Genomic DNA, 14,335 nt, shown 5'->3' on the forward strand with positions numbered 1-14,335 from the left:
CCGAACGTCGGCGTTAATGAGCCGGGCGAACGCGATCCCGGTGTCACTGCGGCTCCCTGAATCCCGAAAGCGGTGTGCTAACGGACGCGGCAATCCGGCACTGTCGAGACAGCTATGCTATGGTCAGGCTAACTAAAAGTCCAAATAAAACAAAACAAATAAACTGCCTCTTTTGACATCCTCGCAAGCCATCAGGGTTCCTCCTGTGGAATATGCCTAGAGGTGCGTCAATGTGAAATACGAGGGGGAGTTGGAAAATAAGTTTCCCCTGTCGACTGTGGGCAGAGTTGTGTGATATGGGTGAAAGGCGACACGGCAGGTGAACGCGCACTTGCAAGACACCGATATACCATTGGATAGAGGTCGACCGCGATCAAGCAGATGGTGCTGTCGCAATGCCTGCGCAAAGCAGAGGCCAGCCGCTCTGTCTTTTCTCGGAGCAATGGTGAGAAGGTGCGTTTTGGAGTCATGGTCACGGGCGGAAGTGAGAGCTGTTATCCGCTATGAATGGGCACGTGGAGTATCAGGCACAGAAATTCATAACCGCCTTGTTGAGGTGTATGGCTCAGGTGTGGTGTCGAGGCAAATGGTGCGGAGATGGTGCCAGCAAATCAGTGATGGACGTCAGCATGTGCGGGACATACCGAGACCTGGACGGACGCGCACGGCCACTACACATGCAAGTGTCAGGAAGTTGGATGACGTTAGCAAAGCAGTCTATGGCGCTGCAGTCATGGACTGTGCGACTGGTCCCGGCGGAGGTTCGAGTCCTCTCTCGGGCACGGGCGTGTGTGTTTGTCCTTAGGATAATTTAGGTTAAGTAGTGTGTAAGCTTAGGGACTGATACCTTAGCAGTTAAGTCCCATAATCTAGAATGAAATTTTCACTCTACAGCGGAGTGTGCGCTGTGAGGACGGGGTGTGAGTCGTGCTTGGGTAGCTCAGCTGGTAGAGCACTTGCCCGCGAAAGGCAAAGGTCCCGAGTTCGAGTCTGGGTCCGGCACTCAGTTTTAATCTGCCAGGAAGTTTCAAGTCCCATAATGTTTCACGTTTGTACATTTTTTTGTGGATGACATGATTAAAGCGAACCAGTGTATCACCGTCGATGGAGTAGCGGCAGAACTTGGAACCGGACATGAGCGAGCTCACAAGATCATCCACGACATTCTTCGATACAGGAAGGTGTCAGCACGATGGGTGCCCCGCCAACTGACCCCGACACACGTGGAACAACGCATGGCGTTCAGCCTGGAACAGCTCGTGCGTTACCATGAATCTGGCAATGACCTTATGTTTCGGATTGTGACGCGCAATGAGACGTGGGTCCACCGTTACACGCCCGAATCGAAGGCCGCATCCGTGGAGTGGAAACATCCGTCGTCACCTGCCTGAAAGAAGTTCAGAAGCACTCCGTCTGCAGGTAAAGTGCTACTCACCGTTTTGTGGGACACCAAAGGAGTTTTGCTGCTGGACTTCCTGGAGGATACAACCATCAATGCTGCGCGGTACTGTGCCACTCTGTCGAAATTGAAAGAGGTGATTCGGAAAAAGCGGCCTGGCATTCTTAGATCTGGCGTTCTACTGTTGGACGACAATGCGAGACCACACACGGCGACGGCAACGCAAAACCGTATTGTAACTCTTGGTTGGGAGCGCCAACACCAGCCGCCTTACAGTCCGGATGTCGCATCAAGTGACTCATCTGTTTCTTGCTTTGAAGAAGACTCTCGGTGGAAGGCGCTTTGGCAGCAATGCTGAAGTCAAACAAGCCGTTCAACGCTTCTTCCGTATGCAACGCCATGATTTTTTCCTGGAAGGCTTTTTGAAGCTTATACAGCGGTATTACAAAAGACTCAATATACTTTTAAGTTCTACATCTACATCTACATCCATACACCGCAAGCCACCTGACGGTGTGTGGCGGAGGGTACCTTGAGTACCTCTATCGTTTCTCCCTTCCATTCCAGTCTCGTATTGTTCGTGAAAAGAAGGATTGTCTGTATGCCTCTGCGTGGGCCCTAATTTCTCTGATTTTATCCACATGGTCTTCTCGCGAGATATACGTAGGAGGGAGCAATATACTGCTTGACTCCTCGGTGAAGGTATGTTCTCGAAACTTCAACAAAAGCCCGTACCGAGCTACTGAGCGTCGCTCCTGCAGAGTCTTCCACTGGAGTTTATCTATCATCTCCATAACGCTTCCGCGATTACTAAATGATCTTGTAACGAAGCGCGCTGCTCTCTGTTGGATCTTCTCTATCTCTTCTATCAATCCTACCTGGTACGGATCCCACACTGCTGAGCAGTAGTCAAGCAGTGGGCGAACAAGCGTACTGCAACCTACTTCCTTTGTTTTCGAATTGCATTTCCTTAGGGTTCTTCCAATGAATCTCACTCTGGCATCTGCTTACCGACTATCACCTTTATATTATCATTCCATTTTCACTCACTCCTAATGCCTCCTCCCAGGTAATTTATGGAATTAACTGCTTCCGGTTGCTGCCCTGCTATATTGTAGCTAAATGATGAGAGATCTTTCTTTCTATGTATTCGCAGCACATTATACTTGTCTACATTGAGATTCAATTGCCATTCCCTGCACCATGCACCATTTTGTCATCTGTGCGACAATCTAGAGAAGGAACTACAGTGCAGTCATCCTCTGTGAAACAGCTTTGGAAAAAGACATTTACTATTTCGCCCTTTAGTCTGTCATTCTCTGTTTCAGTACCATTTTGGTCACAGAGTTATATAGAAAACTAAAGATATGTCTTATCTTTAAGGTCTAATTCTCTTTTTTTACTTTCACAGTCGACATGGGAGACTTATTTTCCTATTCCCCCTCGTACAACAAAATACGCTGACGGAGAAAAGAATCACAGCACCAAGAAGGAGTTATGCGACATAAACGAAAGTTGGTAGGCGGGTTTCTACATACCAAATATGATATGGAGCCAGTCACATAAGAATGGCGCTAGTAGCGCAACTATGAGGATGCAAATCAGGTTTGCTTTAAGTACACACTATAACGGACGTTACCTTTGGGGTTGGACGTGGTGAGTGAGGTTAGCAAAGAATACCTTTAAGGCGTCAAAGATGTCATTATCACTGGCCGGGGTGGCCGAGCGGTTCTAGGCGCGTCAGTCTGGAACCGCGCGACCGCTACGGTCGCAAGTTGGAATCCTGCTTCGGGCATGGGTGTGTGTGATGTCATTAGGTTAGTTGGGTTTAAGTAGTTGTAAGTTCTAGGGGACTGATGACCTCAGATGTTAAGTCCCATAGTGCTCAGAGTCATTTGAACCTTTTTTTAATGCCATTATCAACAACTCAATGAGTTTGAACGAGGTCGTGTAATAGGGCGGCGAGAAGCTGGATGTTCCTTCCACGATACTGCAAAAATATTTAGCAAGAATGTGGCCACTGTGCATGATTACTGGTAGCGGTGGTGACGGGAATGTACCGCCGCAAGAAGATCGGACTCCGCAGGGAGATGGAAGACCATGGTGTTCGGCGTGTGGCTCTGGCGCATCGTACTGCATCTGCAGCAGAAGTCTGAGCAGCAGTTGGCACCACAGTGGCACAACGAACTGGTACAAATCGGTTTTCTCAAGGACAGCCGCAAGCCAGACGCCCTGTAGCGTGCGACCCACTGAAGCCAAACCACTACTATTTGCCACTTCAGTGTTGTCACGCGAGAGCTCGTTGTAGGGCTAGGCGGAGGTCTGCAGTGTTTTCTGATGAAAGCTGGTACTGTCTCGGTGCCAGTGGTGGTAGTGTGCTGTTTAGAAGGAGGCCAGATGAGGGCCTGCAACCAACCTGTCTCCATGCTAGACACCCTGGACCTTCACATGGAGTTACACACTGATGTGCGATTTCGTATGGCAGCACGAGCACTCCCATGGTTGTCCCACGCACCCTGACTGTAAATTTGTGCGTCAGTCTGGTGGTTCGACCTGTTGTGCTGCCATTCATTAACAGCATTACAGGCGGTGGTTCCCAACCGGATACCGCTCGCCCACATGCCGCTGTTGAAACCAAACGTGCTCTACATAGTGTCGACACGTTGCCTTGGCCTGCTTCATCACCCAGATCTGTCTCCAGTCGAGCACATATGGAACACCATCGGACGACAACTCCGCAAATGCAAGAAGCATGGACCTCTGGTGCCTCTACAGCTCAGTGCATGCTCGTTTATTGCTTCCATGCTTGCATTCAACATGTAAGTAGGCTGTTTAGGTTTTTATGTTGGTAACGCCACGTAGCGCTCTGTATGAAAATCACTGACTGTGCTGTGTGCAGTCTGTGGATGGTTGGCATTGTTGGAATTTGCTATTGTAGTGCTGGGCAGCTGGCTGTTAACAGCGCGTAGCGTTGCACAGTTGGAGGTGAGCCGCCAGCAGTGGTGGATGTGGGGAGAGAGATGAAGGTTTGAGAGCGGATGATCTGGACGTGTGCCCATCAGAGACAGTAAATTTGTAAGACTGGATGTCATGAACTGATATATATATTATGACTTTTGAACACTATTAAGGTAAATACATTGTTTATTCTTTATCAAAATCTTTCATTTGCTAACTATACCTATCAGTAGTTAGTGCCTTCAGTAGTTAAAATCTTATATTTTGCTGGCAGTAGTGGCGCTCGCTGTATTGCAGTATTTCGAGTAACGAAGATTTTTGTGAGGTAAGTGATTCATGAAAGGTATAGGTTACTGTTAGTCAGGGCCATTCTTTTGTAGGGATTTTTGAAAGTCAGATTGCGTTGCGCTAAAAAATATTGCGTGTCAGTTTAGTGATGATCAGAATAAGTAAAGAGCGAAATGTCTGATTACGTTCAGTTCTGCTCAGCTGTTTGAATATCAAATAACGTAAGGGGTTTACCAGCACAGTAATTCAATAATTTTTCTAAGGGGACATTTCATAAACATTCTGGCGGTTCTACATCTACATGGTTACTCTGCAATTCACACTTACGTGCCTGGCAGATGGTTCATCGAACCATTTTCATACTACGTCTCTTCCATTCCACTCTCTAATGGCGCGTGGTAAAAAGGAATACCTAAATCTTTCCGGTTGAGCTCTGATTTCTCTTATTTTATTATGATGATCATTTCTCCCTACGAAGGTGGGTTTCAACAAAAAATTTTAGCATTCGGAAGAGAAAGTTGCTGGACATAAAAGTTTTCTGGGTTTGGTACCGCGTCATAATGTAAAAAACTACTGCTGCTGGAGAAAAACCAACGTTTCGGCCATGATTGCACCGGCCTTCTTCTGGGTCACCATTAGGCCCAGAAGAAGGCCGGTGCAATCGTGGCCGAAACGTTGGTTTTTCTCCAGCAGTGGTAGTTTTTTACATTATGACGCGGTACCAAACCCAGAAAACTTTTATGTCGACTGACTCTGGCCACGGAAGCCTAGGCAATTATAGAAAGTTGGTGACTGAAATTTCGTAAACAGATCTCGCCGCAAAGAAAACTGCCTTTGTTTCAGTGACTGCCACCTCAACTCGCCTATCATATCAGTGACACTCTCACCCCTATCGCTCGTTAACAAGAAACGAGCTGCCCTTCTTTGCACTTTTTGGATGTCCTCTGTCAATCCTACGTAGTAAGGATCCCACACCGCGCAGCAATATTCCAGCAGAGGACGGACAAGTATAATGTAGGCTGTCTCTTTAGGGGGTTTGTCACATCTTCTAAGTGTACTGCCGAGAAAGCGCAGTCTTTGTTTCGTACGTGGTCTTTCCAGTTTAAGTTGCTCGTAATTGTAATTCCTAGGTATTTAGTCGAATTGACACCCCTTATACACTCCTGGAAATGGAAAAAAGAACACATTGACACCGGTGTGTCAGACCCACCATACTTGCTCCGGACACTGCGAGAGGGCTGTACAAGCAATGATCACACGCACGGCACAGCGGACACACCAGGAACCGCGGTGTTGGCCGTCGAATGGCGCTAGCTGCGCAGCATTTGTGCACCGCCGCCGTCAGTGTCAGCCAGTTTGCCGTGGCATACGGAGGTCCATCGCAGTCTTTAACACTGGTAGCATGCCGCGACAGCGTGGACGTGAACCGTATGTGCAGTTGACGGACTTTGAGCGAGGGCGTATAGTGGGCATGCGGGAGGCCGGGTGGGCGTACCGCTGAATTGCTCAACATGTGGCGCGTGAGGTCTCCACAGTACATCGATGTTGTCGCCAGTGGTCGGCGGAAGGTGCACGTGCCCGTCGACCTGGGACCGGACCGCAGCGACGCACGGATGCACGCCAAGACCGTAGGATCCTACGCAGTGCGGTAGGGGACCGCACCGCCACTTCCCAGCAAATTAGGGACACTGTTGCTCCTGGGGTATCGGCGAGGACCATTCGCAACCGTCTCCATGAAGCTGGGCTACGGTCCCGCACACCGTTAGGCCGTCTTCCGCTCACGCCCCAACATCGTGCAGCCCGCCTCCAGTGGTGTCGCGACAGGCGTGAATGGAGGGACGAATGGAGACGTGTCGTCTTCAGCGATGAGAGTCGCTTCTGCCTTGGTGCCAGTGATGGTCGTATGCGTGTTTGGCGCCGTGCAGGTGAGCGCCACAATCAGGACTGCATACGACCGAGGCACACAGGGCCAACACCCGGCATCATGGTGTGGGGAGCGATCTCCTACACTGGCCGTACACCACTGGTGATCGTCGAGGGGACACTGAATAGTGCACGGTACATCCAAACCGTCATCGAACCCATCGTTCTACCATTCCTAGACCGGCAAGGGAACTTGCTGTTCCAACAGGACAATGCACGTCCGCATGTATCCCGTGCCACCCAACGTGCTCTAGAAGGTGTAAGTCAACTACCCTGGCCAGCAAGATCTCCGGATCTGTCCCCCATTGAGCATGTTTGGGACTGGATGAAGCGTCGTCTCACGCGGTCTGCACGTCCAGCACGAACGCTGGTCCAACTGAGGCGCCAGGTGGAAATGGCATGGCAAGCCGTTCCACAGGACTACATCCAGCATCTCTACGATCGTCTCCATGGGAGAATAGCAGCCTGCATTGCTGCGAAAGGTGGATATACACTGTACTAGTGCCGACATTGTGCATGCTCTGTTGCCTGTGTCTATGTGCCTGTGGTTCTGTCAGTGTGATCATGTGATGTATCTGACCCCAGGAATGTGTCAATAAAGTTTCCCCTTCCTGGGACAATGAATTCACGGTGTTCTTTTTTCAATTTCCAGGAGTGTATTTCTGCGATTTATCGTATGCCCAAAATGTATCGGATTTCTTTTAGTACCCATGTGGATGACTTCGCACTTTTCTTTGTTTAGTGCCAAAAGCCACTTTTCGCACCTTACAGAAATACTCTCTAGCTCATTTTGTAGTTGCAATTGATCGTCTGACGATAAATTACAGCGTCATCTGCAAACAATCTAAGGGGGCTGCTCATATTATCACCTAGATCATTTATGTAAATCAGGAACAGCAGAGGGCCTATGACATTACAATGAGGAACGCCAGATATCACTTTTGTTCTGCTAGATGATTTACTCTCTATCACTACGAACCGTGACCTCTCTGAGAGGAAATCACGAATCCAGTCATCCAACTGAGACGATACTCCATACGCACGCAATTTGATTAATAGTCGCTTGTGAGGAACAGTATCAAAAGCGTTCTGGAAATCTAGGAATATGAAATCAATCTGAGATCCCTTGTCGACAGCACTCATTACGCCAGACATTAATGTACCAGTATTTCACTTTCGCAATGGCTTATCTCGCACTTATATTAACATGCTAATGACTTACCTATGTTATCTAGACGAATGTGTTCCAGGAATTTCATTACATTACTTTTTTTTGGTGTTGCGTTTTTTGTCAGTGTATTTGAACTGCTTCTCTGGCAGCCTTTCGAGCCAACTCAGACGTTCCACTGGAATATGTCCCGATGTATGTCAATGTGAAACTGTTTCTCATTTTCAGCGCACCCCAATGTGAAGGTGTTCATAAGCCATGGGGGGATGCTGAGTACCATGGAGGCGGTGTACCATGGCGTCCCCATAGTTGGTGTCCCATTCATGGCGGACCAGTACCCCAACCTGCGCAGAAACGTGGCCAGGGGTACAGCTGTCGAACTGGACACACTCAGGTTGACCAAGGAGTCTGTCTTGGAGGCGCTCAACAAAGTTCTCAACGACCCCAGGTATCGGTCTCAAAACATATACCACCTCATACGAAGATCCTGCCATGGTCTCACTTCTGTCTGCAATTTCATTAAATATCGCATATAAATCAATAACTGTATCTTACTGGATAGTGCAAAGCTCAAGTATTAGGTTTGTGCATAAGTTCATTGCGTTTTTCTATTGCATGTTGATATTCCACTTTCTATGGGTTTATGTATCGACTGCCATTTCGCTGCTGCTGTTTCAGTTTACGTTTAGTCCTTTTGTTATTTGAAGATAGTGAGTGGAATTTTGGACGCTAGAAGACCGAGTGCCAAGTGAAAAATTTCGAACATTTCCGACGTGTTCTTTTGTGTGAGTTTAGTACAGAGATGACAGCAGCGGAGGCAACTAGGAACATTTGCGCCGTATATGCGGATAATGACAGTAGAGAGAGAATGGACATAAAATAGTTTTCTCTTTGTAAAGAGGACCGTTTTGACATTCGTGACTTTCAAAGTTCAGGAAGACCCTCAGGGTCTTGTTTGACCAATGGGACAGCAGGACTTAAAGGAGGATTTAAGCTGTTCCTTATCTATATAAACGATTTGGGAGACAATCTGAGCAGCCGTCTTCGGTTGTTTGCAGATGACGCTGTCGTTTATCGACTAATAAAGTCATCAGAAGACCAAAACAAACTGCAAAACGATTTAGAAAAGATATCTGAATGATGCGAAAAATGGCAGTTGACCCTAAATAACGAAAAGTATGAGGTCATCCACATGAGGTCTAGAAGAAACTCGTTAAACTTCGGTGACACGATAAATCAGTTTAACCTAAATGCCGTAAATTCAACTAAATACCTAGTTATTACAATTACGAACAACTTAAGTTGGAAGAAACACATAGTAAATGTTGTGGGGAAGGCTTAGAAAATGTAACAGACCTACTAAGGAGACTGCCTACACAACGCCTGTCCGTCCTCTTTTAGAATACTGCTGCGCGGTGTGGGATCCTTACCAGATAGGACTGGCGGAGTACATCGAAAACGTTCAAAGGAAGGAAGCACGTTTAGTATTATCGCGAAATACGGGAGAGAGTGAAATGATACAGGATTTGGGCTGGAAATCTTTAAAAGAAAGGCGTTTTTCGTTGCGACGGAATCTTCTCACGAAATTCCAATCATCAACTTTCTCCTCCGAATGCGAAAATATTTTGTTGACACCGACCTACATAGGGAGGAACGATCACCAAGATAAAATAAGGGAAGCCAGAGCTCGTACGGAAAGATATAGGTGTTCGTTCTTTCCGCTCGCTATACGAGATTGGAATAATAGAGAATTGTGAAGGTGGTTCGATGAAACCTCTGCCAGGCATCACACCAAATTCTTTTTCGTCCATTTTTTTGACAATCACTCGACTTCATTGATTCACACGAATGCCAAACACAAAGAAATCGACCAATATAGCTGAAACTTGGTGTGCGTTCTTTCCAAAGATGCTACTAATTAAACATGATCTCGATACGCGCCGGTGGTGCCATCTCTCGGACTCTGCACGGACTTTTCAAACGCCCCTAGTATTGCACGCAGCATTAGTAAAGTACACGGTTCGCTCAGGCCAGTAGCCAGCATCGCATCAGTTCTGGAGCGTGAGAACGAAAATATGCTCTCCTGCCGGCTCGAATATGCTTTCAATACAAGATGACAACTCGTAATACGTTATAAGTGCACGCAAGAATCTCTGTCTTGTTACAATCCGTAAGATGACCGGTACTAAGGCAACGTTCTGCAATATCAGAATACGGATGCTGGGACTCCCATGATCATGGTGGTCTGACCAATGTATGAGATGCCCAACTGCAAAGGGAGACAAAGAAACTCGAGAGAAGAGAGGGACCACGCCTGTACTTAATAAAATATCAGAATCATTCAAGCACAATCGCTCTAACCAATGTGAGAAATCCTCGAAGCTCTTAATGTGCTGTACATACTAGCCTACCAGTGAACTTAATATAAAAGTGTTTCCTGTCTGATCCGGACCGGGTATCACATCAGATCTAGAACTCAGCAGATTTGTTGTGTGTGGTGTGCGTACTGTAAGATGTTCCATACACACACCATCAGATTATTTGACTTGTTGCTTTAACGAAGTAGGCGAGTGTCAGCAATATGTCTCGTGGTCTTATCATGGCGTGTTTATCTTCTGCCATTGGTCAGTTGATAGGAATGCCACTTGCACATTTAGAGTAGCAGATGGACGGTGACCAACTTTAAACAGAACTTGATTAATTTTCACACACATTTATTAAAATAGTAACAAGCATAAACCTTACATAACTTGATTCTGGATGCTATTTACAATTGACAATCTGAAGTTCCTTTGGTCTTGGTACGTTAATCTTATTCTCACATATCTCTGATACTTAACAAAGTGTCTATACATTTATCTTCATGGCTATGTACAGGAATATGATAATCTTGTCAGGCCCAGACTGAAACTTGACTATAGACTGGTACAGACTAATGCCGACTGGTACAGACTGGTGCAGACAAATACAGACTGACTAATCGGAGGTCTGTACACTCATTATAATACCTTGCGCGTTCAGGTATCACTGAGCGAGTGTGATCCGCGACGAGAAAAGGTTCTACGTTAGCAGCAATCTCATTGGCTGCGTTACATATTAATACGCGGATGGCGGAAGCAGAATTTGGTCCATCTCTAAGGCAGCGCCATCTCGTAGAGCAGAGATGGACGAGTGCTGCGCCTGCACTGTTGTGCTTAGTGGGGTGCGCTCTAGTGGGAAAAGTTGTGTACGCGCTGACTACGCGGAACTAGGTACACAACATTGTGTCAATTAGAAGGACTGCGTTTGAACGAGTGTAATATTTTAGTATCTTTTGATGTGATCTCTCTTCTCCTGCGGTCCTCTGTCTGATTCGTCACAGTTATATGTTACAGTAACAGGAGGAAGGACAGTCTGTACCCACAGTGTAAAAATTGCAAATATTAATGATTCATTATCTCAGAACTTTGATAGAGACCTGAAATTTTTGAGAAGTACTACAATTACTGAAGCAGATTCAGAACATACAGATAAACAAGTAACTAGTTACGACTTTTGTCAATTATGCTCAATCGTCTCATTGAAAACTCCACTTTTAACTCTCTAAGGAAAAAACCGTTGGAGGTAGATGTGCTTTAGTGGTTCACGTACTACAGTGTACTGAGGGATAACAAAGTGCAAAATGAAGTACAGAGATAATGACTGAGATATTTTTAAAAAGATAGTTTTCAGGAAATCTACTTCAAAGTTTCGGATGACATCAAGTCATCTACGGAGGTGTGCCAACTCTAGGAACAACCAGGCCTTTAGTCATCGTTCCCTGTATCCTGTTTTTGACCATCAATTCCTCGCTTCTTTAATCATTTCTCCTTCTGCTCACTCAGCTTTCATGATTCTAAATTGATCCTTTCATTGGAAGGCTTGAATTGTATCGGGTACTGAAGTACAATCAAGGGTTGCTCTACTGACCTAATTCTTAGCTTGTTACCACATTAAACGTTATCATAGCATCACAAACGCCCCGATATAGAGTTTTCGTTCATAGAAATAATATTTTTAGTATGCGGGTCCAAATGAAGTTATTGAAAGACTCAACTGGGTTTTGTGTTCGACTATGGAGACATTTTGATATGAAGCTAACTCCATATACAATAGATTAATAGCTTCCATCAGTGTAGACGCTATGCTCTTTCTGTGCATGAATTGTTCCTCTGTATCTGCTGCCTGAGCTTCGCAGTGCTGAATCAGCTCCTGGTGGACAAAGAACACATATAGGGGTATCGTCAGCGAATGATGTGTTGAAGATTGTATACCACACTGGACCTTTCATCTCTTGTAAGTTATATAGATCACATGTTATTGTCATTACACAATAAAGCTGGAGTTCTTCAAGGTATATATCTTCAAGTCTTCCGTTATATTTAGTTTATCTTTACAATGCAACACTTGCAAATCTCTACATGCATGTGGAATACCGCCTTTTCTGTTTACACAGAACACGTACATGAAATCAAGAAACAAATAGTTGAAAACCACAGCCTTCTAGATTGAAAATTTCCAGATATAGAGATACTCAAGTACATCAACGTACAAGAACTAGATTTTATTAAGTTTGCACTATTAACGTTAAAATGACAAAAGGCACACTTACAATTGGAATTATTTGTCGAATAATACATCAAATTCCAGAACGAGATGTTCACTCTGCAGCGGAGAGTGCGGTGATATGAAACTTCCTTGCAGATTCAAACTGTGTGCTGGACCGAGACTCGAATTCGGGACCTTTGCCTTTCGCGGTCAAGTGCTCTACCATCTGGGGCTGTGGAGCCGGGGCGTGAGTTGTGCTTGGGTAGCTCAGATGGTAGAGCATTTTCCTGCGAAAGGCAAAGGTCATGAGTTCGAGTCTCGGTCCGGCATACAGTTTTAATCTGCCAGGAAGTTTCATACAGCAAATTGTTCACGAAATACCAAATATCATCATGAGACTGTAATTGGAAAATGTCACTTTTAGACAGTTTCACCGTACTTACTCTCTTTATCTAAACCGTCTCGACAAGTGTTGACTTTCATTTCCTATTTATTCAGTGATCTGTTCTGTGAAAATACAAATGGAGTCTCCTGTTGTTGCTAATCTCTTTACAGAAAATAGCAAGGAAAGTGCGTTGGCGTCAGCGGCATTGGAACTGCAAACTTTTTCAGATATTTGGATGGTATTTTCGTTGTATGACCTCATGGAATTGTGAATTTTAACGGTTTCCTTAATTCAACGGACGCGAATGTTCGATTTACCATGGAGTTGGAAAAGAATGACTGCCTTCCCATTCTTGCTCTAGTGATTGGTTGGTTGGGTTGTGGATTAAAGGGACGAAACTGTGCGGTTATCAGTCCCTTTTACCATAGTCACATAGCTCACGAATTAAAACAATACCCACAAAGAATCATATCGCTTGAAACCCAGGGAAGGAACCAAATGCGTTAACGAAACGTGTAACCTCACTGAAGGAGAAAACGAAAGAAGCAAGCCAAAGGTGAAAACATTAACTAAAAGTAAAAAAGCAGTAGAAGGTTTTAAAACAACGTAGCAGATGGGCAGGGCTAGCTGACCGCCTAGAATAAAAAAGGATCAGCCAACGACAATGCAACACACTAAAATCTCTCCAATATCCTGTATATCTCTGCAGTATGTTGTAAACAATTATGGCATAGCCTCCGTATTCTCCAAAGTGCCACAATTATCTATCAGTCCTAGGGCTAGGCTATCGGACGTCACATATCAATATATCTATACATCGGAGTACTATATGCGATATTTTAATCCATAATTGTGCAGGCAATATATTCGTGACATCGATATGTTTTTGGCGATATAATCGAGTAATATTATTATCACAGTTTAACTCATAATAAAACTAAACGCTACTTTTCTTTTAGTAGTGAAATACGCTGAGGTAACAATAGTCATGGGATAGTAATATGCACATATACAGATGCCAGCAGTATCATATACCCAAGGTATAAAAGGGCATTTGTCCACAGGTGATTCATTTCAAATGGTTTCCTATGTGATTATGGCTGAACGACGAGAATTAACAGGCGATGAACGTGGGAATGTTGATACGTTTCTCTCGAGACGGTGTAAGTATCGAAAGAATGAGTCGATTATTAAAGTGCTCCGTATCGAAACAAAAGTATCGAATACATGCTCCCATTTACTTGTGCCGAGAAGTCCCAGAGTGAGCGACAGTAAGATGTGTGCTTATGGGTACATATGGTATTACTGTCGCCCCCATCTCCCCTATCCTCTTCGTGGCTGGCACGTCTCTAGAACGAACTGCGTTAAGCCTCCGCTCGAGCTCACACTTCTATACATTTTCTCATCGTTATCATTTCCGTAGATGTATATGGGAGGATCTAACCGATAGTCCGAGTCTTCTTTAAATGTACGCTCTCTCAATGTTGACAGTAAACTTCTCCGTAATCCAGAACGCTCCATTTGTAGCGTGTGCAACTGGAGATCGTTGAAGATCTCCATAACGCCATGGTACCAGACGATCCCGTGATGAAACGCGCCGATTTTAGTTGCATCTTCTTTACGCTACTGCTAAGACATCCTGGTAAGG

At 45.4% G+C, this 14,335-nt stretch overlaps 1 protein-coding gene across 1 annotated transcript in view; it reads left to right on the forward strand.

Moving 5' to 3' along the window:
- Nucleotides 1-14,335, forward strand: part of LOC124717175 (UDP-glucosyltransferase 2-like) — an 80,819-nt gene that overhangs the window by 38,850 nt on the left and 27,634 nt on the right. Inside the window, exon 4 of the mRNA XM_047243952.1 lies at nt 7,965-8,184. Coding sequence (XP_047099908.1) covers nt 7,965-8,184 — 220 coding nt within the window. The remainder of the gene's footprint in view (nt 1-7,964; nt 8,185-14,335) is intronic.

This window comes from Schistocerca piceifrons, chromosome 9 (assembly GCF_021461385.2).
Source record: "Schistocerca piceifrons isolate TAMUIC-IGC-003096 chromosome 9, iqSchPice1.1, whole genome shotgun sequence".
NCBI classification, from domain to species: domain Eukaryota; kingdom Metazoa; phylum Arthropoda; class Insecta; order Orthoptera; family Acrididae; genus Schistocerca; species Schistocerca piceifrons.